The 27136-nt window shown below is 44.3% G+C and overlaps 1 protein-coding gene and 1 pseudogene across 5 annotated transcripts in view; both read left to right on the forward strand.

Moving 5' to 3' along the window:
- The window catches only part of LOC148334305 (aldehyde dehydrogenase, dimeric NADP-preferring-like), a 113423-nt gene that overhangs the window by 22840 nt on the left and 63447 nt on the right, over window positions 1-27136 (forward strand). For all 5 annotated transcript variants that reach the window (XM_088300215.1, XM_088300212.1, XM_088300214.1 and 2 more), the window contains exons 2-3: window positions 19386-19544; window positions 19642-19873. In XM_088300215.1, coding sequence (XP_088156341.1) covers window positions 19386-19544; window positions 19642-19873 — 391 coding nt within the window. The remainder of the gene's footprint in view (window positions 1-19385; window positions 19545-19641; window positions 19874-27136) is intronic.
- LOC148334306 (uncharacterized) lies at window positions 485-5154 on the forward strand (annotated as a pseudogene).

The raw sequence follows: 27136 nt of genomic DNA on the forward strand, positions 1-27136 counted from the left end.
TCCTGCAAGTAAAAAGAGTGTCAAATAGAATGATGAGCCTGAAGCTAGGAATCAAAGGTGTGATGATAATGTATTTTGGTCTGTATCGAATCGCATAGTTACGTGTGACGTCATGACACAGTGTGTGCGTTGAGCAATGTAAATGAGAGCCTCCCATGTTTTCCTGCTCTGCTCCGTTGCGATTAAAAGTCATCCGTCTATACCTGAGTCTACATTCATACTTACCCGAAATAACGATAGATGATAGAACAAAAGTGGCGCAGAGGACGTCTGAACCCACGACAGTGTTATTCTTGAGTTTCTGCGGGTCGCGGAGCTCAAATCCAGGTGATAGTCTGTGCCATTCCCCTGGCGGTGACAACGCTGTTTTTTCTCGGGGAGGACTTTACGCTGATCATGGAGGAAATGTGAGCGGAAACCGTGGACATTAAAAGTTTTGAGGAAGACAATCAAGTAAGTGGCAGGCTGATTAATCAGGCGCAGAATGGCGGGAGTTATCGGCTCGATTGGCCCCTTTGACGAGGACGTGGAGCAGTGGAGCTCGTACACGCAACATTTTGGCTATTTCGTTCAAGCTAATGGTATTGAGGACAAAAAGAAAGTCCCTAAGTTTTTGAGTCTGATAGGCCCGAAGACATTTACTTTGCTTCGTAATCTGGTACAGCCAGCTACACCAGGGAGTAAAATATATGAAGAAATAGTGGGTGTTCTCACGGGACATTTTTCACCAAAACCTCTTGTCATTGCCGAAAGATATAGATTTCACACGCGCAGTCAAGAGGAGTGGGAGTCCGTAACCATTTTTGTGGCAGCTTTGAGAAAGCTAGCTGAACATTGTGAGTTCAAAGAGGTGCTAAATGACACACTAAGGGACAGACTAGTGTGTGGATTAAGAAATGAAGCAGCACAGAAAATGTTGCTAACTGAAAGTGACCTGACCCTGGAAAAGGCTATCAACATCAGTGTTACAATGGAAATGGCGTCCAGAGAGGCTCAGCAAGTAAATGCTACAGGAAGAGTGCACAACCTTGCAGACAGTCAGAGCAGTTCTCCTGGACCGTGTTATTGATGTGGTAAAACAGGTCACATTGCATCTACCTGCTGGTGTAAAGAAATCGACTGTCGTCAATGTGGCAAGAAAGGACATGTGGAAAGAGCATATCGGAACAAGAAAACTCCGGAAAAGAGTAAGAAACGGGTCACAAAAGACAAGTTCAAAAATAAAAAGAAAGTGTACACTGTGAAAAATGACAAAAGCTCATCTTCTGATGAAGAAGTGAACGTGAACATAGTATGTATAATGAATGCAGATGAAAGCTCAGATTGCTATTGCGCTCAGACTAACCTGGAGGGGCATCCAGTTAAAAGGTAGATAGACACAGGGTCAAAGGCATTGCTTGTGTCATATCAAGTCTACAAGAAGTGCATGAAACATATTCCTTTACGCCCTTATGACACTGCTTTCAAGGCATATACAGGACATAAGGTGCACATTAAAGGAATGACCGACATAACGGTTGAGTGTAACAGTCAAACTGTTAAGCTACCAGTGTATGTTACGAGAGGAAACTTTGCACCAATCATGTGGCGTATGTGGCTGAAAGTATTACGTCTTGATTGGCAAGGAGTCAGATGGTTGTCAAATGGGAATTTACAACTGCAAACCATCCTGGATAAGAATGAGGAGGTTTTCCGACCAGAGTTAGGTAGCCTGAAAAATATTACATTGAAACTACACATTAAGCAAGGAAGCAAACCAGTGTTCGTGAAGGCTAGGACAGTACCTTACGCCATTCGTGACAAAGTCGAGGCAGACTTGGAAGCATTGGTCAAAAGTGGAGTGCTGGAACCTGTTACAACAAGTGAATGGGCAACTCCCATTGTGCCAGTACACAAAAAGAATGGAGGAATACGCACATGTGGAGATTTCAAAGTGCCTATCAATCCGGTGTCGAGTGCAGAGCAATAACCACTCCCACTTATTGATGATTTGTTTGCTGGACTGAGCGGTGGACAAAAGTTCAGTAAGATTGACTTAAACCAAGTATATCTGCAAATGCATGTGGATGAAGAGTCACGTGAAATACTGACCATAAATACTCATAAAGGACTGTTTAGGTATTGCAGATTACCGTTTGGCATTACATCGGCTCCAGCAGTATTTTAGCGTGCCATGGATCAAATTCTCAGTGGATTACATGGTGTACATTGTTTTTTGGATGACATACTGTGCAGCGGAGCAACAACAATGATCAATGTTGTTAGTTGGCATGCGCCACAGGGAGGTTGCTGGAGGAGAAGGAGAACTTTTGGTTGGACCTTGATGAAATGATCAAGAGCATCCCTAGAAACAATAGCGTTGTCATTGGGGCAGACTTTAATGGACATGTTGGGGCAGGAAACAGTGGTGATGAGGAGGTGATGGGCAGATTTGGTATCCAGGAGAGGAACGCAGAAGGACAGATGGTGGTTGACGTTGCAAAAATTATGGAAATGGCTGTTGTGAATACTTTCTTCCAAAAGAAGCAGGAGCATAGGTGACCTACAAGAATGGAAGTATGAGTACACAAGTAGACTACATCATTTGTAGACGGTGTAATCTGAAGGAGATCAGCGACTGCAAAGTAGTGGGAGGTGAGTGTGTAGCCAGAGAGCATAGGATGGTAGTGTGTAGGATGACTCTGGTGGTGAAAACAACAAGAGGGCATAGGCAAAGCAGAGGACAAAATGGTGGAAGTTGAACGGGGAAGAGTGTTGTATAACCTTCAGGAAGGAGTTGGAAGGGCTCCTGATAGTCAGGAGGAGCTTCCAAATGACTGGACAACTACAGCAAATGTGATCAAGGAGACAGGTAGGAAAGTCCTTGGTGTGTCATTGTAAGATAAGCTGCTGAGGATCACATTGACTTCAAGTAACTTTATGTAATCAGTTTTGTGTATTTCTAATCATGTTTCTATAGACTACTTGTATCAGTAATGATTGCACACACACACACAGACACTTACATTTTTGCTTTAGCACACGCACACACTTACATTTTTGTTTGAAGCTTTCATTGTCAGTAACTTTCCAGTCTTCTGATAATTAGTTTAGCCTAAAACAAACCACTATTGTCAGTTACTTTCCAGTCTTCTGATAATTAGTTTAGCCTAAAACAGACCTGTATTGTCAGTTGTCAGTTAACCACCTGTTTCCAGGAGTCAAACTCGAATAAAAGAGGAAGTGGCGGGATAGAGAGACCAGAGAGAGAAGTGACCAAGGCTGAACTAAGCAAGATGCTTTGTCTTCTCTGCTGCATCTCTCTCTCCCGTTCGCGACCGGTCAGAACGAAAACCATGCCTGATTTATTTCTGATTTCCAGCCAGCTTCAGTAAATTATTTCAGTCTAAAAAAGGCGTCAGGGCATTTAAACCTGACAGTCATCTGGAAGGAAAGGAGATAAAGAGACTTGGTGGTGGAATGAGGAGGTGCAGAATGGATCCAGAGAAAGAGGTTAGCTAAGTGGAAGGGGGACAGTAAGAGGACTGAAGAAAGTAGACAGGAATACAGGGACATGTAGCGGAAGGCGAAAGTAGAAGTGGCAAAGGCCAAACAAGGGGATTACGATAACTTGTCTGCAAGGTTGGACAGTAAGGAGGGAGAGACTGATCCATACAAGTTCGCAAGGCAGAGAGACAGAGATGAGAAGGACGTTCAGCAGGTTAGGGTATTAAAGGATAGGGGTGAAAGTGTGTTGACAGATGCCAGTAGTGTGATTGGAAGATGGAAAGAGTACTTTGAAGAGTTGATGAATGAGGAAAATGAGAGAGAACAAAGAGAAAAAGAGGCGACTGCTGTGGACCAGGAAGTAGCAAAGATCAGTAAGGATGAAGTGAGAAGAGTATTGAAGAGGATGAAGAGCGGAAAGACACTCGGCCCTTATGATATACCCGCGTAGAATTTCTGACTGGGTTGTTCAATAGGATCTTAGACAGTGAGAAGATGCCCGAGGAATGGAGAAGTGTTCTTGTGCCCATTTTTAAGAACAAGGAAGAGAGCTGTTGCAACTACAGAGAAATAAAGCTGATGAGCACACAATGAAGCTTTGGGAAAGAGTGGTGAAATCTAGACTGAGGGCAGAGGTGAACATGTGTGAATAGCAGTATGGCTTTATGCCAAAAAAAAAAGAGTACAAGAGATGCAATATTTCCTTTGAGGATGCTGATAGAGAAGCACAGAGAAGGTCAAAAGGAGCTCCATTGGGTCTTTGTAGATCTGGAGAAAGCTTATGACAGAGTGCCCAGAGAGGAACTGTGGTTCTGTATGAGGAAGTCTGGAGTAGCAGAGAAGCATTTCAAGTGGTGCAGGACATGTATGAGGACTGTAAGACAGTGGTGAGGTGTGAGGTTTATGGATGTAGTTAAAGACAACAAGAAAGTCATTGGGGTGAGAGCAGAGGACAAGGTTAGATGGAGACAACTGATTCTCTGTGGCGACCTCTGAAGGGAAAACTCGAAAGGAAAAGAAGAAGCTTGTTTTTGGTGAGAGCAAAGTGATATGCTGTAGGAAATTCTTCTCCTGTACATGAATCAACTAGACAGGGATCTGATTACCATTGCCTTAAAAGATCTTCCAGATGAGGACAAAGATGAACTATTGGATCTTATGAACCGCTTGGATGTCACCACTCTTCCGACCAATGAGAATTTGAAAGGTATCTTGCTAAAAGTGGCACACAAGCAGTTGATCCAAAAACCAAGATATGCAGCTCAAACAATGTCATTAATTGTTAGCCACTCCCTCAAAGATGCATTTGGGAGCCCACAAAACGTCCTAAAAATGTATCAAGACAAAATGCCAACAACAAAAAAGCTTTTGAAGCTGCTGGAGGCATCTACAACTACTCAAGCAGAGAACCAGAGCCTTCGTTTTCTGCAGCAGTACATCAGTGGAATTGATGATGCAGGACTTAGAAAATTGTTTAGGTTTTTAACAGGGTCAGATGTTATCATTGTTAACAAGGTTCACATCCTCTTCACAGCAGTGGATGGGCTGGCAAGGCAACCACTAGCCCATACCTGTGGGCCAGTTCTAGAACTGCCAAGAACATACACTTCCTATCCAGAATTCTGCACTGAAATGGAAAGCATACTTGTTGCTGAAAGCTCCTTTTAGTTCAGGATAGTTTAGGTCAGGGGTGATAAATGACCGGTAGCCTTACAGGGACCAAAGCACACAGTCAGAATGACCAAAGCAGCCATTAAAAGTATTGGTTCCATACATTCTAAACACCCAAGATACATACAAATAAATACTGAGGGAGGGGCTACACAGTATTTAGGGTGGCAACAATTCCAACAAGCCAAATAATTAAAAACAAATAATGACAAATACAGTAAGTGTACTTTTGAAACTAGAATATTGAGAGCTTTAGAACATTGGCTTGACAAAATGAAACTGATGTGAAACACCATATGTGCTGGCTTTTTTTGCTTTTGAGAGAACGGTTAGAAATTTACATGATACCTGTTGGACTGATGTTTAGCAAATTGTATAGTTCCTGCCTTTACTTGAGAGCTGTAAGCGTACAAAATGTTTACAAATATAGAAACGCACAGCTGTTGATTATGTGCCATGTTCATATAAAACCCCTGTTCATTTTAAAGGTCTTAATTACTTCAAAGAGCAATGACCACGGGAGGTGAACTTTTGCACTTTCTACTGCTACTTCTTTTGTCTTGCTCACTAAAGATTGCAGTCCTAAACTGTATTTTGTGGAGACACAATTTGTGTCACCTGCTCTGCGTGTTGTGACCAAATCTGAAAATAAATTCACAGATACCAATTGGAAACTGAATTTTCATTCTTTATTTTATATTTAATCATGATTGGTGGGGCATAAAGAGTTCTCTATTTGGTCCTTTAGAAATGCAACCTTCTAAAGCATTAAGTAATCTAATTTGAAAAATGCTCGATTTGCTCTTGTCTAATTTCTAGTCATTTTTCATTAATTTGTCTTAATTTTAACAGTTGATGAAAAGTTGACACTATTTAGGGCATTTATTCATAATGCATGATTAAAACAAAACCAATTCAAATCAATGGGAATTGGTGACACAAGAGCTGAAAAATGCATGTGCATTAGTGGAACAAATATCAAGTGTTGGTGCACATTCTCTTTACCCATAGTGCACTACTGCCTCGTGGGTTTCATTGAGGATTTCAGGAACCTGTTGTCCTTTTTGTGCAGTTTTGATTGAGCTCATTCAGGCAAAATATTTTTAAAGCCAAATTAGAAACTATTTTTGCTCAGAACAAAGAACAATAAATAAAAATCTACCTAAAGACAGAAGTGACAAAATGCATACTTGCCATAATGCTCAAACGTTTGGTGTCAGATTATTTACAAGGCTTTAAGAATGCATTCTCTCAGGAAGAGGTAGAGCTCTATGGCTTCATCTGCTGTGGTGGGTGCAAATAAGAAGTTTTCTGTCATTATAAGGCAATACAAGTTGAAGACAGTCTCATCACAAGGAAATGGTCCTCTCTGTTGACATTCTTATTTACAGGCCTGCACTGCCTCTCGGTAGACCTGCTTTAGTTGATCTTGTCCTCCAAACAGATGAGGGATGGTGTACATTAGAATTGGGCGTCCACTTGGAGCTACGGCATTTCTGCTGTTGCGGTAAAGTGGGTATTCCACAAATGGGCAACTTGCTGCAGCTCTTCTTGTATAGGAAAAATACAGTACCAGTGAGAACAATAATTAATTTCAGTTACTGTTATGAGTCAGTATGAAGCATACAAATGTATATGAATTTATGAAGAAAAGATGTGGGTGGGAGGGGTGTAATGGGCTTTTTTGACGACCAATCAGGATAAATTCAGGAATTATACAAGTCATGGATCATGTCAAGAAGGGGCGATTGACGGGCTATAAGAACAGGGTGGTGGAATTAAAACAAGCAAATAAGAATAACAAGCAGGTAGCAGAAACAAAACGGCTTAATTTATTTTACAAGGGACAGAAAAACGGTGTGCATAGTACTAAAGGAAGAAAGACGGGAGGGAAGATGAGAACTTATTAAGAAAAGTTAGGGGAATAAAGAATAGTGAGGGAAAGTGCCTGGAATTATATACATCCAATCAAAAGGGTAAGATGAGGAAAATAGTAAGAAAGAGGCCAGGAATGGAACTAGATAAATGCAGTGAAAGAAAAGGAAGATAAACTCGGATTGTTAGAGAGTGCGAGAGACACGCGCACACACAGGCACGAACAATAGCGCGCACATGCACTCGCACCCACACATATACGGAAACACGTTATGACAGAATTGTCAGACTTATTTAAATAATATAATACATACCTCTATGACATTCAGGCAAGTAAACAATACAAGCTGCTTGTCCAAGAAGGTTCCCAAAAAGCTGTCGTTGTCTTTCAGTTCCTGGAGACGGTTCATCCTGAATTGAGCATGATGCCTTCTTAAAAAGGTCCACCAGCTTTCAAGCCTCTGATTGTGATTACTGGACCCCAAAATGAATCAGTTACTGACGTGGCGATCTGTAGTCCAGTGTAGGAACCTCTGCATCTCTGTCACGGCGACATTTTCTGTCCCCAGATCTCCGCGAATTCTGGCAGGTGTCCCCATCCTCCTCTCAACTTCAGCTATAAAATAACCAGCGGTGATCTTTGGATTGCTGTTTGTTGAATAAGCATGCAGTCAAACCATGAGCCTCAAAATACCATCAATCGCTCAATTGATGCATATACCAAAAGGCTTTAGTTTGTCAATATGCCACATAAAATTAGGCCCAGAGTTAACGTACACACGTCGGATCAAGCGATTTCTCCACCTTTGCTTCACACCACGGGGATATAAAAACCTTAACAGTTGCCTCACGCTATAGGGTTACAACATAGCCAGATTGGATGCAGTGGAGGTGGTGTAGCTAGTAGCCGTGGAGTCTTCCGTGTCCCTTGAGTAGATCCACGAGAAATGACACAACCTCTAGCGGGTCCGACTGATTTTTCCTTCTATACAGTCTCATACACTTCAATTTCCGACGGAGAGTAGGCATACTTATTACAACACCATCCACAGTTCTTAATAACTGTAAAATCTCGCCATGTCTCAACCCAAGCATGAAACAGAACTTAATCAAGTCGTTTAAAGGAGCCACGTTATCCATTCTGTGTTGTTTCAACGTGACAAGTTTCACGTTTTTACATGATAATTATTACGTTTTAACATATGTTTCACGTTTTTACATGTTAAGTTTAACGTTTTTACATAATTATCACGTTTTTTCCATGATAATTTTCAAGTTTTTATATAATTTTCATGTTTTTATATGATAAATATCATGTTTTTACATAATTTTCACGTTTTTCTATGATAATTTTCACATTTTTGCATGATAATTTTCATGTTTTTACGTGATAATTTTCACGTTTTTACACGATAATGATCATGTTTTTGCATGATAATTTTCACGTTTTTGCATGATAAGTTTGATTTATTTATTTTTTGCTGGTCTGGAAGCAATACGCTTCCGTAGTTTTTGCCGTTAGTGTCAAATATTTAAAGGGACACTTCATTGAAGTTAACATTGGCACTTATATAATAGGTTTGCATATAAAAATGACATCAGTCCTAAAATGCTCACCCTGCCGCCCCCTAAAAGACACCGTTGCATTTTTTTTGTGAAGAGATTATTTTTATGTGGTTTCAGCATCAATGTAACAACAGAGAGGCAAGCAATGTAATATTGCTCAAATTGTCAGTCCTGTTGTCTAAAACAGTGACCGATCGCCACCAAAATGCAAATGCGCATTGTTACACTTGTCCACTTCAAGTTGTGAAAGTAAAAAAGCTTTCTGCACAAGAGTTTGGATTTTTTAACATCAAAGTCAGCTCATGCAATCGATCACCTCCACAAAATCAAAAATACCAATCGAGTCTCCACTTACACAGCCTGAAGTGGACAAGAGCAAGAATGTGCACACAAACCGCAACTAGTTATATTTTCTACATTTAGTTTCACTAATCTTTTGTGAAGTGTGAGGAGACAGCTGGGTATCGATGTTTACACCTCCTGCCCCCACGGGTAACAACTGTACGTTCTTAATTAAACAGACAACAGTCACACAGTAAAATTAGCTCCTTACCAGCGACTTGGTGCCAGGGAGAACTGGCTGTTGCCACTCATGCACGTTCGATTCCGCCACCTTTTACAGCCAATTCATGAACCTGTCAGCATCGCAGCGCGAGTCGGCGTCGATTTTCAGATAAACCCAGCAATATCCTGCTCCTCTTTAAAATTAACTCTCATATGTCATTTTCAGGCTGCTTAGGATCTCTAAACACAGAAAAAGGTGGAGTACGGTAATATAACTTAAGAGTAAAACATGCATTGCGGTGGGCCACTGTCAGCTTCTGCATATTCTCGTGGTTTTATGCGCACACACGCGTGGGCACACTTTTCTCTCACCATCCTTCAACCTGCTTCCTGCTAAACACTAATTTAATTTTCCTCTCCCTCTATCAGAGTGAGCAATCAATGTTGAAATAGTTTATATTTTTTTACATTTTCAAAATTTTCTGTCCGTGCGAAAACACTCACAACCCTCGTCTCTCTGTGAGATGGTGCGGGTGGTTTCCTCCCTAAGTGGTTGTGTAGCAAATTAGCAGCTCGTTGGCTGCAGCACCGTTTGTGGGTTCAATCCCGGCTCCGGCCATCCTGTGTGGAGTTTGCATGTTCTCCCCGTGCCTGCGTGGGTTTCCTCCGGGTACTCCGGTTTCCTCCCGCATTCCAAAAACATGCATGACAGGTTGATTGGACACTCTAAATTGCCCCTAGGTATGAGTGTGAGCGCGGATGGTAGTTCGTCTCTGTTTGCCCTGCAATTGGCTGACAACCAGTTCAGGGTGTCCCCCACCTACTGCCCGAAGATAGCTGGGATAGGCTCCAGCACCCCCCGCAACCCTAGTGAGGAGAAGCGGTATAGATGATGGATGGATGGATGGATGACCCATCTTCTGTGGTGCATTCTAAACAACATATTACAGCATATTTGACAAATAAACAGCTCCTTAAGAAATAAAAGTTAGACTATACTTATCTTGTAAAATATATTTTCAGCATCAGTAACAGCACCTTTAAAGTTAAGGTGGCACTAGATAGGCTATAAACGGTATGTAAAAACTATTTATTTTATAATATTCATTTATTTTATACATAAAATTAAAAATATTTTTCTGCAATTCATATTTATCAGTCGACTATACATAAAAAACAATTATCTTCATTCATGTTGTATAATTTGAAACATCATTTTAAAAATTTGAATCATTGTAACACAAAACTCATCCAAATACAGAAGTGTATCATCGAGGGTGCTTGACTACATTTTTAGTATTGGCAGAAAATAAACACTTTATCCCTTAAATTAAGTTTTTAAACCACTGTACTTTGTGTACAAATAAAGATGTATTGGCGTGCATTGTACCACTCAAAAACATTTAAAAATAAATCAATACAATTAAACAAGTGTAGTTGCGTTTGAGCGCACTCATTTCTATCCTCCATAACTTCTTTCAGATTTCTGGTTGAATCATCAGTCGTGTGACTTTCGAGCAACCGTGTCTGAATGACGTTTGCATTTGATGTCCCACTCAGCTGTGACGTAATGAGCCGTAACAGTCAGCTCGCGCAGCGGGGGCTGCAGACAAAGCCGTTGCTAATTTGACTCTCGTCTGTTGTACAAATGAGGAATTGCAGTATTGGTCAAATCCGTCCGCGCCGGTGTCGTGCCAAAGTACTTACCCCCTGCCAAAATCTGTATCCCCTGTCGCGGGAGCGCGCACGCATTGACTGAAGGCGGTGCGATGTTATTCGTTTGTTTTCATTGAAAGGCACGAAGAATGTATGATTTTGTGTTTTTGATTTGCTGTAAGGCGGCACGGTGGCTGGTTAGCACGATGGCCTCACAGTGAGAGACAGCATTGGGCGTGGGTTCAATCCCGGCTCCGGCCATCCTGTGTGGAGTTTGCATGTTCTCCCCGTGCTTGTGTGGGTTTCCTCCGGGTACTCCGGTTTCCTCCCACATTCCAAAAACATGCATTGTAGGCCGATTGAACACTCTAAATTGCCCCTAGGTATGAGTGTGAGTGCGGATGGTTGTTTTTCTCTGTGTGCCCTGCAATTGGCTGGCAACCAGTTCAGGGTGTCCCCCGCCTACTGCCCGAAGATAGCTGGGATAGGCTCCAGCACCCCCCGCGACCCTAGTGAGGAGAAGCGGTATAGATGATGGATGGATGGATGGATTTGCTGTAATTTAAACTAGGGTTTCCATAAAAGTGGTAGTCTTCGTCGGTGCGGTTTTCAGCACACCATTCGCTACAATTTAACACGTAAAGTAAGCTTTTGACTGCGTCGAAATCGGGGGGAAATTCCCTGCATTTGCATTAGTTAGACCAAAGAAATTTTGCAATCAATGAAGCTACCATAAGGGAATTTCAGTGATCAAAACACGATGAAAAGGGGAGAGGATGAGTGAAGTGGGCTATCGTGTTTCTAGCGAGATCAAATTAAGTGGCAAAATGCAGATAGGTGGTATCCTGTTAGAGAACACGTAATTGTATTCCAATTGACTGATTTGTTTATTTTTCTTATAACCACTGATAGCCGCGTCAAGAATAGCAAAAGAATAAAAAAATAAATAAAGTCACTCGCGTTCAGCGTCGGACTCTAGGTGCATTCACTGACCACTTACGCAGTAGGAAAGTTACCAGGGGGCACTGATTCTGGCAGCACCTGCCACAATAAGTACCCCCCCCCTAATCACAAAAATATTAACCCCAACCATCAAGTGACTTATTCTGTGTACTTATTGGATCATTTTGTGTATGTGTGGCAAATTTGAGCAGGATCCCTCTTTTCTAGGCAAAGCTACCAGGGGGGACTGATTCTGGCAGCCCCTGGTAACTTTCCTACTGCGTAAGTGGTCAGTGAATGTGTCATGACCCGTGTCGGTCATGTCAGGTGGTTTTGTTATTATTTGTCACCTTCCTGCCATGTCTTCATTTTGTTTACTTTGTCAGCTGAGTGGGGCGTTTTCCCCTCAGCACTCCGTCCCCACCAGCCACGCACCTGTTCCCCGTTAGCCTCGCACACCTGACTCCCATCTGCTCCCATAATTACCGGACTATTTAACCACCCCATGCCAACAGCTCAGCGTCTGTGCATTGCCTTCCTTTCCCGACATCGCTGCCCTCGCTTTAGCGATTCTGCACGCCTCTAATATCGTTGCCTCGTTCATGCCCCCAGCTCTCGTCACCTGTCCCTGTCCCGTTTCATATCCCCACTTAGTTCGTTCCCGTCTTGTTTTGTTCTTTGTCCGTGGTTCAGTTTAGTCACGTTTAGTTTGCCTCTGTTATTTTGCACCCTGCTACGTTGGTTATCCTTGTTTTGGTTCCCTTAATAAATTCCCTTTAAGTTACTCATTTCCCTGCTTCCTCACCTTTTGGGTCCACCTCCAACTCGCCTCCCGGCGGATTGTGACAGAATGCACCGACCAGAAAAGGACCCAGCGAGGGGCTCACCGCTCTGACAACCGCCCTCATCAGCCTGCCGACCAGCCTCGTACCTCGTCTGTCTCTTCTCCTTCGCTCCCTGGTAATAATAACGACCACCTCCCTGTCATACCTCCCCACCTTATTATCGATTCAGACTATGATGAAGACCAAGAGCACCAAGCCTTTTCACCCCCTCACGTTTCAAGTAAGTCCGATTACGAATATGATTTTGAGCACTTTGTCCCTCACGTCCTAGTCGACCCGGATCACGAATATGATTTTGAATATATTTACGCCCTTTTAGACACTCAGCGCAACGCGAAGTTATTTTTGAACCGTCACCTTCCTCCCCCCGAACCATTTCCGTGACCTTCTTCGTTAGAGTTTGTTGAGACCACCTCCCACTCTACCTCGCGCGCTTCACGTCCCAAGTCACGAAAATCACAGTCCCGTCGCTCACCTCGTCCACCGTCGGTATCCGTACCTGACCAAGTTTCCCCGGCATTTCTTAGCTCACGATCACCAGCACCTGTAGTCTCGGTCCCTCGTGTCTCCCGGTCCCCTGACTCCCTATGGCGGCAGGCTGATAGGGATCAGGGCCCCCGTCTCGGCTGCGCCCGGGCCGGCTGCTGCGCCCGCCCCGCTTCCGGCTCCCCGTCAGCTGCCGAGCCCCGTCCCGGCTCCCCGCCAGCTGCTGAGTCCAGTTCTGGCTCCCCGCCAGCTGCTGAGCCCCGTCCCGGCTCCTCGCCAGCGGCTGAGCCCCGTCCCGGCTCCCCGTCAGCTGCCGAGCCCCGTCCCGGCTCCCCGCCAGCTGCTGAGTCCCGTTCCGGCTCCCCGCCCGCTGCTGAGCCCCGCCCCGGCTCTTCGCCAGCTGCTGAGTCCCGTTCCGGCTCCTCGCCAGTTGCTGAGTCCCGTCCCGGCTCCTCGCCAGCTGCTGAGTCCCGTTCCGGCTCCCCGCCAGCCGCTGAGCCCCGTTCCGGCTCCCCGCCAGCCGCTGAGTCCCGTTCCGGTTCCCCGTGAGCTGCTGAGCCCCCTCCCGGCTCCTCGCCAGCCGCTGAGTCCCGTTCCGGCTCCCCGTCAGCTGCTGAGCCCTGGCCCGGCTCCTTGCCAGCTGCTGAGCCCCGTCCCGGCTCCCCGCCAGCTGCCGAGCCCCGTCCCGGCTCCCCGCCAGCTGCTGAGTCCCGTTCCAGCTCCCCGCCAGCTGCTGAGCCCCGTCCTGGCTCCTCGCCAGCTGCTGAGCCTCGTTCCTTCGCCTTGCCAGCGCCCCAGGTCCTCGTTCCGACGGAGCACGTCCTGCGTCCGTCCCACGTCCACGTCCCAGCGGAGCACATCGTGCGTCCGTCCCAAGTCCACGTTTCGGTGGAGCACGCACTGCGTCCGCTCCAAGTCCATGTTCAGGCGGAGCACGTCCTGCGTCCGCCCCAGTTCCCCGTTCCAGCGGAGCACGTCCTGCGTCCGCTCCAAGTCCATGTTCAGGCGGAGCACATCCTGCGTCCGTCCCAAGTTCTCGTTTCAGCGGAGCACGTCGTGCGTCCGTCCCAAGTCCACGTTCCGGCGGAGCACGGCCTGCGTCCGCCCCAAGTCCATGTTCAGGCGGCGCACGTCCTGCGTCCGTCCCAAGTCCCCGTTCCGGCGGAGCACGCCCTGCGTCCGCCCCAAGTCTATGTTCAGGCGGAGCACGTCCTGCGTCCGTCCCAAGTCCCCGTTCCAGCGGAGCACGTCCTGCGTCCGGTCCAAGACCATGTTCAGGCGGAGCACACCCTGCGTCCGTCCCAAGTCCTCATTTCAGCGGAGCACGTCCTGCGTCCGCCCCAAGTCCATGTTCGGGCGGAGCACATCCTGCATCCGTCCCAAATCCTCGTTTCAGCGGAGCACGTCGTGCGTCCGCCCCAAGCCACCGTTCCTGCGGAGCACGCCCTGTGTCCGCCGCGAGTCCACGACCCGACGGCGCACCTCCTGCGCCCGTCCCAGGTTCCTGCCTCGGCGGTGGCCGACGACCCACCGCCGCGTCTCGTCTCAGCCCCGGCGGCCCTCGTCGACCCGCCGACGCTCGAGGTTTCGGCGGTGGACGACTACCCGCCGCCGCTTCTCGTCTCTGCCTCGGCAGCGCTCCACAACCTGCCACCGCTCGAGGTTCCGGCCTTGGCGGTGGACGACGACCCACCTCCGCTTCCCGTCTCTGCCTCGGCGATGGATGATGACCAGCCGTCGCTCCAGGTTCCTGCCTCGGCGATGGACGAGGACACGCCGCCGCTTCTCGTCTCTGTCTCGGTGGCGCCCGATGATCCGCCGCTCCAAGTTCCTGTCTCGGCGGCGCCCGACGATCCGCCGCCACTCCAAGTTCCGGTCTCGGCGGCGCCCGACGATCCGTGTCGGTCATGTCAGGTGGTTTTGTTATTATTTGTCACCTTCCTGCCATGTCTTCGTTTTGTTTACTTTGTCAGCTGAGTGGGGCGTTTTCCCCTCAGCACTCCGTCCCCACCAGCCACGCACCTGTTCCCCGTTAGCCTCGCACACCTGACTCCCATCTGCTCCCATAATTACTGGACTATTTAACCACCCCATGCCAACAGCTCAGCGTCGGTGCATTGCCTTCCTTTCCCGCCATCGCTGCCCTCGCTTTAGCGATTCTGCACGCCTCTAATATCCTGTGCCTCGTTCATGCCCCCAGCTCTCGTCACCTGTCCCTGTCCCGTTTCATATCCGCACTTAGTTCATTCCCGTCTTGTTTTGTTCTTTGTCCGTGGTTCAGTTTAGTCACGTTTAGTTTGCCTCTGTTATTTTGCACCCTGCTACGTTGGTTATCCTTGTTTTGGTTCCCTTAATAAATTCCCTTTAAGTTACTCATTTCCCTGCTTCCTCGCCTTTTGGGTCCACCTCCAACTCGCCTCCCGGCGGATCGTGACAGAATGCACCTCGAGTCCGACGCAGAACGCGAGTGACTTTATTTTTTTATTCTTTTGCTACTCTTGACGCGGCTATCAGTGGTTATAAAAAAAATAAACAAATCAGTCAATTGGAATACAATTAAGTGTTCTCTAACAGGATACCACCTATCTGCATTTTGCCACTTAATTTGATCTCGCTGGAAACACGATAGCCCACTTCCCTCATCCTCTCCCCTTTTCATCGTGTTTTGATCACTGAAATTCCCTCATGGTAGCTTCATTGATTGCAAAATTTCTTTGGTCTAACTAATGCAAATGCAGGGAATTTCCCCCCGATTTCGACGCAGTCAAAAGCTTACTTTACGTGTTAAATTGTAGCGAATGGTGTGCTGAAAACCACACCGACGAAGACTACCACTTTTATGGAAACCCTAGTTTAAATTACAGCAAATCAAAAACACAAAATCATACATTCTTCGTGCCTTTCAATGAAAACAAATGTAGTAACATCGTGCCGCCTTCAATGCGTGCGCGCTCCCGCGACAGCGGATACAGATTTTGGCAGGGGGTAAGTACTTTGGCACGACACCTCAACCTTATGACGTTCCACTCATTTTCACATCGAAGTGATGTCTGCGTAAAAATGTTACCATGTTTGTTGTACTTCCACCAACGTACTTTAAGCGTTGTGTTTCACATCCGACCTGTTGAAGTAGTCCATGACACGATTTCCGTATGGTGCATACTTGAAAACTAAATTACTTCCAAACGCTAGACGTGAAGGTTGGTGGAGCTTATTCCACTTTAGGTATGCTTGTAACCATGTTGCAACCGCTAGCGAGCTTCACATGCCTCTTGGGCCAAAATGAATGTGGGAGGGGCAGTAACGTATAGTGAATGGGTCTGCTCTGCGCTCGCCAATGCCGCATATAAAAAGGCGGAGTAGACAGCGCTGCTCCTCATCATCATAACATTTTGCGTATTGTTCGATCCAGTGCGCACCGAACCGTGACCACTGTATCGAACGATTCAATACAGATACACGTATCGTTGCACCCCTAATATATATATATATGTGTATATATATTTTTATATATATATGTGTGTATATATATATGTGTATATATATATATGTATATATATATATATATATATATATATACATGTATATATGTATATGTATATATATATACATATATATGTGTATATATATATATATATATATATATATATATATACGTGTATATATGTATATATATGTGTATATATGTATGAAGGGGCCTGAAGACCATCTCAGGCCACGGACAACCAGGTAAGACCCAGAAGGGGGGGGGCTTCAGTGGGCAAATGAGTTGAACCTATTTTTCAATAGGTTTGATCAAATGCCTGACCCCGCTCAGGCTCCCCTGCTGCAGCCCCCACCAACCCCTTCTGCCACTGCGAACGAGACCCTCTGTCCCCCTCTCTCTCCCCTCTCTCTCTCCACAGGCTCCAGTTCCCAGCCTCATCAGACAACCACCACTTCCTCCTGCTCAGCCTTGTTCCTCACAACATCTCAGGTGAAGAATCAGCTGAGGAAGATGAAGGCGAGGAAGGCAGCAGGCCCAGGTGGGATTAGCTCCCAGCTCCTCAAATCCTGCGCAGACCAGCTGTGTGGAATCGTCCAGCACATGTTCAACCTGAGCCTGAAGCTGGGCAGAGTCCCCCGGCTGTGGAAAACATCCTGCCTGGTTCCGGTTCCAAAGACACCCCATCCGAAGGAGCTCAAAAACTTCAGACCAGTGGCGCTGACGTCGCATCTGATGAAGACCCTGGAGAGACTGGTCCTCGTCCATCTGTGCCCCCTGGTCAGCTCCTCAATGGACCCACTCCAGTTCGCATACCAGCCTGGCATCAGTGTGGATGATGCCATCATCTACCTGCTCCACACTTCACTCTCCCACCTGGAGAAGGCGGGTGAGGATCATGTTCCTTGATTTCTCAAGTGCTTTCAACATCATCCAGCCCGCCTTATTGGGAGACAAGCTGGAGCAGGCGGGAGTGGCCCACCACCTCATCACATGGATCCACGACTACCTCACAAACCGGCCACAGTACGTGAGGACAGAGGACTGTGTGTCTGACGTGCTCCTCTGCAGCACGGGAGCGCTGCAGGGAACTGTTCTGGCTCCCTTCCTGTTCACCCTCTACACCTCGGACTACAAATACAATTCCACAACCTGTCACCTGCAGAAGTTCTCTGATTACTCTGCGATTGTCGGCCTCATCACTGACGGTGACGATCGGAAGTACAGAGGGGTTACGCAGGGGTTCGTGGACTGGTGTCAGCAGAACCGCCTCCAAATCAACGCTGGGAAATCCAAAGAGCTGGTGGTGGATTTCTGCAAGCGTCGGCACTCTCCACCTGCACCAGTGAATATCCAGGGAAGTTGAGAGGGTCTCAACTTACAAGTACCTGGGTGTTCATCTGAACAATAAACTGGACTGGAGCGACAACACAGACGCTCTCTATAGGAAGGGTCAGAGCAGACTCTTCCTACTCAGCAGGCTGAGGTCCTTTGGCGTTCGGGGAACACTCCTCAGGAACTTCTATGACTCGGTGATTTCATCAGTCATCTTCTATGGAGTGGTCTCCTGGGCAGGAGGCATCTCGGGCCGGGACAAAAAGAGACTGGACAAACTAGTGAGGAGGGCCAGCTATGTCCTGGGCTGCTCCCTGGACTCTGTGGACTCAGTGGGGGGCAGGAGGATGACGGCAAAACTGTCATCAATGCTGGACAACCCAGCCCACCCACTCAATGACACTCTGAGAACACTCCACAGCTCCTTCAGTGACAGACTGTTACACCCTCGCTGTACCAAAGAGATATTTCGCCGCTCCTTCCTGCCGACTGCTGTCAGACTTTTTAACAAGAACATTGGGTCAAGCCTACAAACGGGAGGGCATTAGTGCAGTTGTGCAGTCCTAGGATGCAATATACACTACTACTGTACTTTCAGCCAATGGTGTACTTAAATATTGACCAATGATGTATTTTGTTTACCATTACAGTATTCTTATAACAGTACTTCTATCACTGCAGTATTTCTACCATTGCAGGACGTTCACTATTACAGTACTTTTATCATTGCAGTACTTTTATCATTGCAGTATTTCCTAACATTGCAGTACTTTTACTATTACAGTACTTTCATCATTGCAGTATTTTTCTATCGTTGCAGTACTTTTACTATTACAGTACTTTTACCATTGCAGTATATTTTATCATTGCAGTACTTTTTACCATTACAGTACTTTTATCATTGCAGTATTTTCTATCATGCAGTACTTTTCTATCATTTCAGTACTCTTACCATAACAGTACTTTTATCATTGCAGTATTTTCAATCATTCAGTAGTATTTATCATTACAGCGTTTCCCCCTCTGTATAATGGACAGGCATTCGGAGTGTTTCCTTACACTTAGATACGTTTATACTGTGTATATTTGCATGCTTTGTATGAATGTCTGCTGCTAATGTTATACATTAACGGCTACATTACGCCGCCGACTCTGTGTGAGCTATATCTTTGCTGCTGTAACACCTCAAATTTCCCCATTGTGGGACTAATAAAGGACATCTTTATCTTTATCTTTATATATATGTGTATATATATATATATATATATATATGTGTGTGTGTGTGTATATATATATATATATATATGTATATATATAATGCTAATTTATTTACATTTCGATCTATCACTATTACTACACCACTTCCCAAACACAGCTGAGATAGGCTCCAGCACCCCCGCGATCTTAGTGAGGAGAAACAGTTTGGATAGTTGATGGGATGGATGGATGTATGGATGGATGTTGCCACTTGATGTCCACAACAAATTGTATTTCTCTATTTTTAATTTTTCTATTGTTTTCTTTACTAACTAAAGGATATGGAGAGTCATATTATTCAGCGTACCCGGGATGCCTTTGTGAGTGGAAGAACTGGTCCTCTTGAATTCAGGCTGCAGCAGCTTCAGGCCTTGCAGAGGATGATAACTGAAAGACAGTTTGAAATTATCACAGCTGTCAAACAAGATATAAAAAGGGTGAGTCGAGTCACTTCCATCGCTGTATCTATAATGGAAACTGTCCATGTTTTTTTCGGGTGCTGTAATTGGATGCATTGTGTTGAATGTCCTACAGGGCCAGTATGATACTTCACTTTTGGAGTTGATTGGAATAGATAATGAGATTAACCTGGCTCTGGATAAACTAAGAGAGTGGGCAGCTCCTCGGCCAGTGGAGAAGAATCTCTTCACAATGTCAGATGAGGCTTACATCCAGCCACAACCCCTGGGTGTGGTGCTCATCATTGGAGCCTGGAATTACCCGTGGGCTGTAACATTGATCCCCCTTGTTGGAGCTATCGCTGCAGGTACAGTCACAGTTGTCACCTGCACCCTATAGGTGGGAAGTATTCAACTCAAACTGAAAACTTCCTACTACAACGATTAAAAACAAATATGTAGATGTCTGCATGGCTGGACTATCATCAAATGTGAAAAAGTTCGAAAATATAGGATAATTTGAGTAACATTACAGCAGTTTTTAATCCCATGGTGAAAAATCTGATTTTGTGGCACCCAGTGTTGTTTTCGTCAACGATGACGATGATGAAAATATTTCGTTAACGCCCCTTTTCTTCATGCTAATAACGAGACGATGACGAGCTAAACAAGGGTCTTTTATGACAAAAACATGACGCAACGTACATGAATTTTCATTGACGAGATGAGACGGGACAAAATTGTTAGCGTGTGGTTTTTCAGACGCTCAAAATTTATTACATCCCTTCCTATTGAACTTGTAATATGTCTTTCAAAAAATTTGGATGAAGTGCAACTTACCCTTTGTTTAGGCACACCCAGCACCGGGGTCAGCATGCAGGGTGCATGCGCCGAGCAAGCACCATCGCGCACAACAAAACGCGAACTTGTCTGTGGTCATACTTCTTGGCTCACACACGGTGTCACGCTTTCATTTGACGGACCATGGCGACAGTGACAATCGGTACGCTACTTGGTTTTGATAACAGCAAGCTGTTACAATTAAAGAAGATATATGTTTGATAGAGTTTGTACTTGTGCTACTGCATTTGAACAACTATACTACAAGCCTATGTTGTTAAAACATTTTTATTTTATGTTGCTTTTAAGTAAAATAAAGCCCCAACAGTTGCCAAATAAAATGTTTTGGTTTTCTGCTTATTTTGGAGCCATGTGCATTTATTCCACTGTTACCACTTCTATCTGTTTGTAATGCATAATCCTTAGCAGTCTATCAGAAAGTCTTTGCTATTGGGTGGAAAAACTCGTATGCCTATTTTTAACTAAAATGGACTAAAACCTTTTGGATTTTTGTTAAATACATTTCCGAAAACGAGAGCCTTGAACTGTTACAGATACCACAGAATTTATGTCGATCTAGGTGAAATGTACAACTGGGGCTGATTTTTTAAAATATTTTTAGCGCATTAGCGAGCCAATTTTTGAAAATTGCACAATGAAATAAAATAATAGTGATGATTTCACCAGCCCTGATGTGTGTTTTGTGAGATTTTGTGCATATTCAGACCCTCAAAATCAGCTTTGTTTTATTGGCGAGCCGCTCTCTTTTGAACAAATACGAGGTAAATCTGGTCAACCGCATTGGAGAAAAACACCAAACACTGAAAAATATATTTCCTTTAGACATAGATGGTGCTACCACTTCGATTAAAAGTAAGCTTGCATATGTGTTTAGGCCTGGACTATTAGCAAAATGGAGAAATGTTTCGATATAATTATCATTTCAGTCAAGTTACAGCAGCTTTTATAGTAAAGGCGACGTCAACCTTTTAAGACCTTGTGTGAAGTAAGTTTAGAAATCAGAATATTGATTTGAATGTGAATTGCTTAACTTGAATATTTGAATTGAAAACTGAATTATTGAATTGAAAACTGAATAATTGAATTACATAAATTGTAGATGGAAAAATTCAAATTCAAATTACACAATTGTGCAATTTATGTAATTCAATAATTCAGTTTTAAATTCAATAATTTATTTTTCAATTCAAATATTCAGTTTTCAATTCGAATATTCAAGTTAAGCAATTCTCATTCAAATCGATGATATTCAGATTCAGTTTCTAGTGGCACAAATATCAGCCCATAAACCTATCGCTTCACAAATCCACAACAAAGATATTTATTTAGCAACTCACTGGACAATAAGCAATGCATTCAATGGCGACTGGCAGCGTGTCGTTCTGCATATGACGGAATTCCCGAAGAATACCGACGATTGCTGAACAAAAGCATTTTCATTCTTAGGGCGTTGCTAATGGGTCTATGAATTTAGGACGTTTGCGTTAAAAAAAAAAAAAAACAACTAATGTGAGTATTCATAAAATAGATTTAATACCCAAAATACAGTGGATCAAGTTTACTTCACACTTGGTCTTAAAAGTAAATGCAAAATGGTGGACTTCCTGTAAAGTTTAGTATATGGCTCAGACAGATTTATTTGGCATGCACCCTAATTGGGATGTTATATATACGACTAAACTTTCATAGTTCTAAATGCATAAAAACAAACATTTATCTTTCTTAATAGTGTATTATTTGAAACATCATTGTTTTTAAAATTTGAGTCATTGTAACACAAAACCCATCCAAATACAGTAGTGTATCATATTGCGTGCTTGACTGTATTTTCAGTATAGGCAGAAAATAAACACTTTATCCCTTAAATATTTTTTAAACCACTGTACTTTGTATACAAATAAAGATTGTATTGAGGTGTATTGTAAGCCTCCAACATATATGAAAATAAATACATAAAGTAAAACAAGTATCGTTGTGTTTGGGCACACTAATTTCCATCCTCTGCAACTTCTTTGAGACTTCTGGTTAAATCATCAATTGTGTGACTTTCGAGCAGCCATGTGAGAATAACGTTGCATTTAATGTCCCACTTCGCAGTGATGAAAGTGCCGTAACGGTCAGATAGCGCAGCGGGGGATGCTGACAAAGCCGTTGCTAATTGGAGTCTTGTCTTGTTGTACAAAGGAGGAATTGCAGTATTGGTGAAATGGGTCCGCGCAGGAACCCTGTAACGTTCCACTCATTTTCACATTGAAGTGATGTCGGCGTATGTGTGTCACCATGTTTGTTGTACTTCCATCAACCGCTAGCGAGCTTCCCATGCATCTTGGGCCAAACTGAATGTGGGAGGGGCAGTCACGTACAGTGAATGGGTCTGTGCTCGCCAATCCAGCATATAAAAAGGCGGAGTAGACAGCGCTTCCTCATCGTCATAAAATTTTGCGTATTGTTTGATTCAGTGCGTTCCGAACCGCGACCACTGTATCGAACGGTTCAATACAGATACACGTATTGTTGCACCCAGGCCTGGACCTTTATCGAACGTGAGAAAACTTTAGAAGTAATCATCTCTTCAGTCGTGATATAGTAGCTTTTGTAGTCATGGCAACACCAACCTTTGACTTCCGGTTAAGTTTAGCACATTGCTCCAAGAGACTGTTTGTAGGAATTGGCCTGTTAACATATACCACCAAAATTTCTTAGTTGTAGATGAAACGTACAACTGGGGCATCTTTTTTTTTTTTTTTTTAATTTAGGGGGCACAAGTGAGTGATCTTTTCTCGCACAGTCAACGAATAAAACATTGCAAGTATTTTATGGCTTCAAGAGACTTTTTTGTACATCTGGGCCTGTTACATTTTCCATCCCATTTTTGTAGAATTAGCTGAAATGTACAACCGCGGATTCTTTTTTTTTTTTTTTTAAACTATTTCTTCAAGGCGCTAGCCTTTTAAAAATTGCACAATGAATGAATAAAATAGTGATGCTTTTTCCAGGCCTGACACGTGTGCAGTTGAATGAGTATTCATGCATATTTAGACCCTCAAAATCAGCATTTTTATTTATTTTATTTTATTTTTTTATCAGAATCATCATTATTGGCCAAGTAACATAAAACACAAGGAATTTGTCTCGGCAGTATGAGCTACACTAATATTACAGTAACAGGCATGTTGCCACGGAAACAACTTTTTTGCGAAAAAAGTCAAACTTAATGTTTTTAAGATCATGAAAGCCTAAACATTTTCCACAGCAAACGTGTTGACCTTGTTAACCTGCGAGGAGAAAAACGCAAAGAACAAAATATTTACTACCTACAGCTTTGATGAAAAAAAGTTCATAGATGTTTTCAGGTCTGTATCTTTGATGAATGTGAGAATTTTTTAGAAGAAATTATGATGTGGTTCAAGTTACAGCAGTTTTGTTGTCAAAGCAACGTCCAGCTTTAAAGTAAATTCTAAATGACCGACTTCCTGTTCAGGTTGGCATATGGCAAGAGAATTTTTTGTAGATTTGGGGCTGTTACATAGTCCACCAAATTTCAGTATATCTCTGTGAAAGGCACAAGGGGCGCTAGTGTTCCCCTTTTTTAAAAATTAAAAAATAATAATATTGACGATATTGCCAGGCCTGATGTGTGTACAAAGTTTTGAGTTTTGCTACGTATTCGGACGTGCTAACCAGTTGACCACCGTGCTGCCGTTTCTTGAACATGCTCAGACAAAATGTCCAAATCACCGCGCATATTCTGATACCGTACATCATATACTGATACACAGTCACATGAAGTAATGCCGTTGTTACCAAAGCAAAGACTCCATACGGGAACACTTGTCAAGTCAAATTCAGGCAAATCACCATAATCACTCGTGCCCTAAAATGTACAAAACATTTTTTGAGTTTTACATTGACAAGGGTGCTACAGCCAGGGCACTTGGTTTTTTCGAACGCAATACTTGACCCCTCTGATCATGTTCCTTGTTAGAGGCAGTTTCATTGTCATTTTTGGAAGATTGTGGTTTTAAGCTCTGTTTTTCCTTCGCATTATTTATATTCTACATCAAGTCACTGACTTGGTGTAATGGTACATTTGCCTGACTTGTGTGCGGACAGCGTGGGTTCGGTTCCAATCAGTGACAGTGTCTATGTCTGCCTGAAACTGTCTGGCCACCATTTTATGGTGTCGTGCGCCTTTCGCCCGAAGTCAACTGAAATAGGCTCCAGCACCCTCTCGCGATCCTGTACAGCCGGGGTGCCCACTCTTTTTCAGCATACGAGCTACTTTAGAATTACTGAGTCCAAGTGATCTACCTTCTTTATTTATAGATTTATTTGAAAAAAGAATTCTTTAAAGGTACACTATATATTGATCAGAAATCAGAAATCCCTTTATTGTCATTGTACTCAAGTGTGCAACGAGATTAGAGAGCTCCCCTCTCCAGTGCAATACAACAATAATTCAGATTGATATATAAATTACATAAATAAGAGAATAGTTAGTGCAATGGAAAGTAATACTGGATAGGATATATAAAAACACATCACGTTGCTGTTCTGCAAGGTAAGGGTGGTCGTGTGTGTGTGTGAGAGTTTAGAATGGAGATGGCTCTTGGAAAGAAACTGTTTCTCAGTCTATTAGTCCATGATTTGATGCACCTGTAACGCCTGCCAGAGGGCATCAGGTTGAACAGGTGTGAGTTTGGGTGGGTATTGTCTTTGACGATAATGAGAGCCCTGCTGAGGCACCGGGCGGTGTAGATGTCCGACAGTGAGGGGAGAGGGCAGCCAATAATCCTTTGCGCTGTTTTTACCGTCCTCTGGAGCCTCACTCTGTCCGCCTCAGTGCAGCCGCTGTACCTGGTGGAGACACAGTACGTCAGCAGGCTCTCGATGGACGAGTGGTAGAAGGCCAGCAGCAGCTTCCTGTCCAGGTTGAATTTCCTGAGGACTCTCAGGAAGTGCAGACATTGGTGGACCTTCTTTACCACTGCTGTGGTGTTGTGTGACCTGTGTGTGATGTGCCGGTTGTGGTGGTGGATGGCTCCTCCGTCCCGCGGGTCATCATTCTCCAGCACCGGCGAAACTGCAAGCGCATGCCTTAGCGCACCGCCCGCTTACTTTTCAGCCGGTGCTAAACGCCTTGCCACAGAACTCGCCGCAAAGCAAAAATCCTCCTTTCACTCTGTGGAAATACTTAGCTTGCACGTTCTCATATCGATTTTCTACTTTATTTACAGTAAATGGAACAAAATGGAAACTGCAAATTTTGCTAGCTAGCTAGCTTGTAGGTGCATGCGTGGTGAGATCTATGATTGGCTGCTCTGTATGTCCACGCGATTGCCCGACACCCCCTTTGCGAGCTACACGTTGATTGTGATCAACGTAATGGGCACCCCTGCTGTACAGGATAAGCGATGTGGATCATGTCATATGCATCATTTTAGCTGATGGTTGTGATTGTTGTTCTTAGTTTTGTTTTCTTTCTTCATTCTGTACACTCAGTGTATTTGAATGACAATAAAGGAACTCTTCGAGGATTTCGCTGTGAACATCCTCGTAGAATCCCCCCTTAGAGTAAGTTTCAATTTCTGCTGTGGGCAAGACTTTGCCCTTGTCCAAGGAAGGCAATTTACATTGAATCTGAGTGGCCCATGTTCCGCATTTCCATTGTTGAGGAAGCCAGTCATAGTTGAGGCCATAAAGTGGTTGGCGCCCGTTGTGGCGTCAGTCCTGGAACCCGCTAGTGAACAGAGGCGGTGAGGGATGCTGAGAAAGGAGTTCTATTGGGCCTTTTTGGCCTGTGCGACTCCGGAGTTAACTGACATGTACCAGCTGGCGAAGTGGAACGCAGCTTTGGAGGTCGCGGAGGCAAAAACTCAGGTATGGGATGAGGTCAATTATGGAAAATGACTTCGGGACGGCTTTGAGGAAATTCTGGTTCACCATCCGGCGTCTCAGGAACGCATGACAAGAATGCCGAGGATTTTTTATAATTCAGAATATTTTTGGAAGACTGTCAAAAGTTGCTTGATTCTTAACTAACAATGCTACTGTCTAATATAAGCCGCCATTCCCGGCCAAATCAACAGGGGTGCATGGGTGTCTGTAGATGGTGTGCTACTGACCTTGACTTGGAATGTTGTGAGTGAGAGAGGAGAATACTTGGAAGACCTGTTGAAAGACCTCTCCGATCGCACGCTGCCTGCACAAGTCAGGCGAATACCATTACTTTGGGGTTGAAGTCAATCTACGTTCCTACCTTCACCTATGACTGAAAGATCAAGATCATGAAGCGGTCGAAATGAGTTTACTTTGCGGGAAGTCAGGCATCTCTCCTAGAGAAAAGGTGAGAAGTTCGATCATTCAGGAATGAGTCAAGCCACTGCTCCTACATATTGAGAGGAGTCAGGTGAGGTGGCACAGGCATCTGATTAGGATGCCTCCTGATGCCTCCCTGGTGACCACTACCTATGTTGTAGGTGTGGTGGAGTTCGTTCTGCAGTCCCACTGGAAGATTTTGTTGCATGAACAAGATGGACTGTCATACCTGAAGAATGTTACACTGAGAAAAGAAACTTTTGGAGTGTATTTTCCACACACTTTTAGGTGTATTTTCCACACTATTCCCCAAATTTTGTCATTGGGAATATTTTGGGAGGCGATGTGTTGCATGCCAAATTGGGAATATTTTATCATCTTAATGTTTCCTATTGGCTGGCTAAGGGATAAGTTATTTTGATGAATGAACTCTTTGCTTCTTTTATCTCAGA

The sequence above is a fragment of the Idiotropiscis lumnitzeri genome, chromosome 7 (assembly GCF_059441095.1).
Source record: "Idiotropiscis lumnitzeri isolate Australia: NSW breed Sydney's pygmy pipehorse chromosome 7, RoL_Ilum_1.0, whole genome shotgun sequence".
NCBI classification, from domain to species: domain Eukaryota; kingdom Metazoa; phylum Chordata; class Actinopteri; order Syngnathiformes; family Syngnathidae; genus Idiotropiscis; species Idiotropiscis lumnitzeri.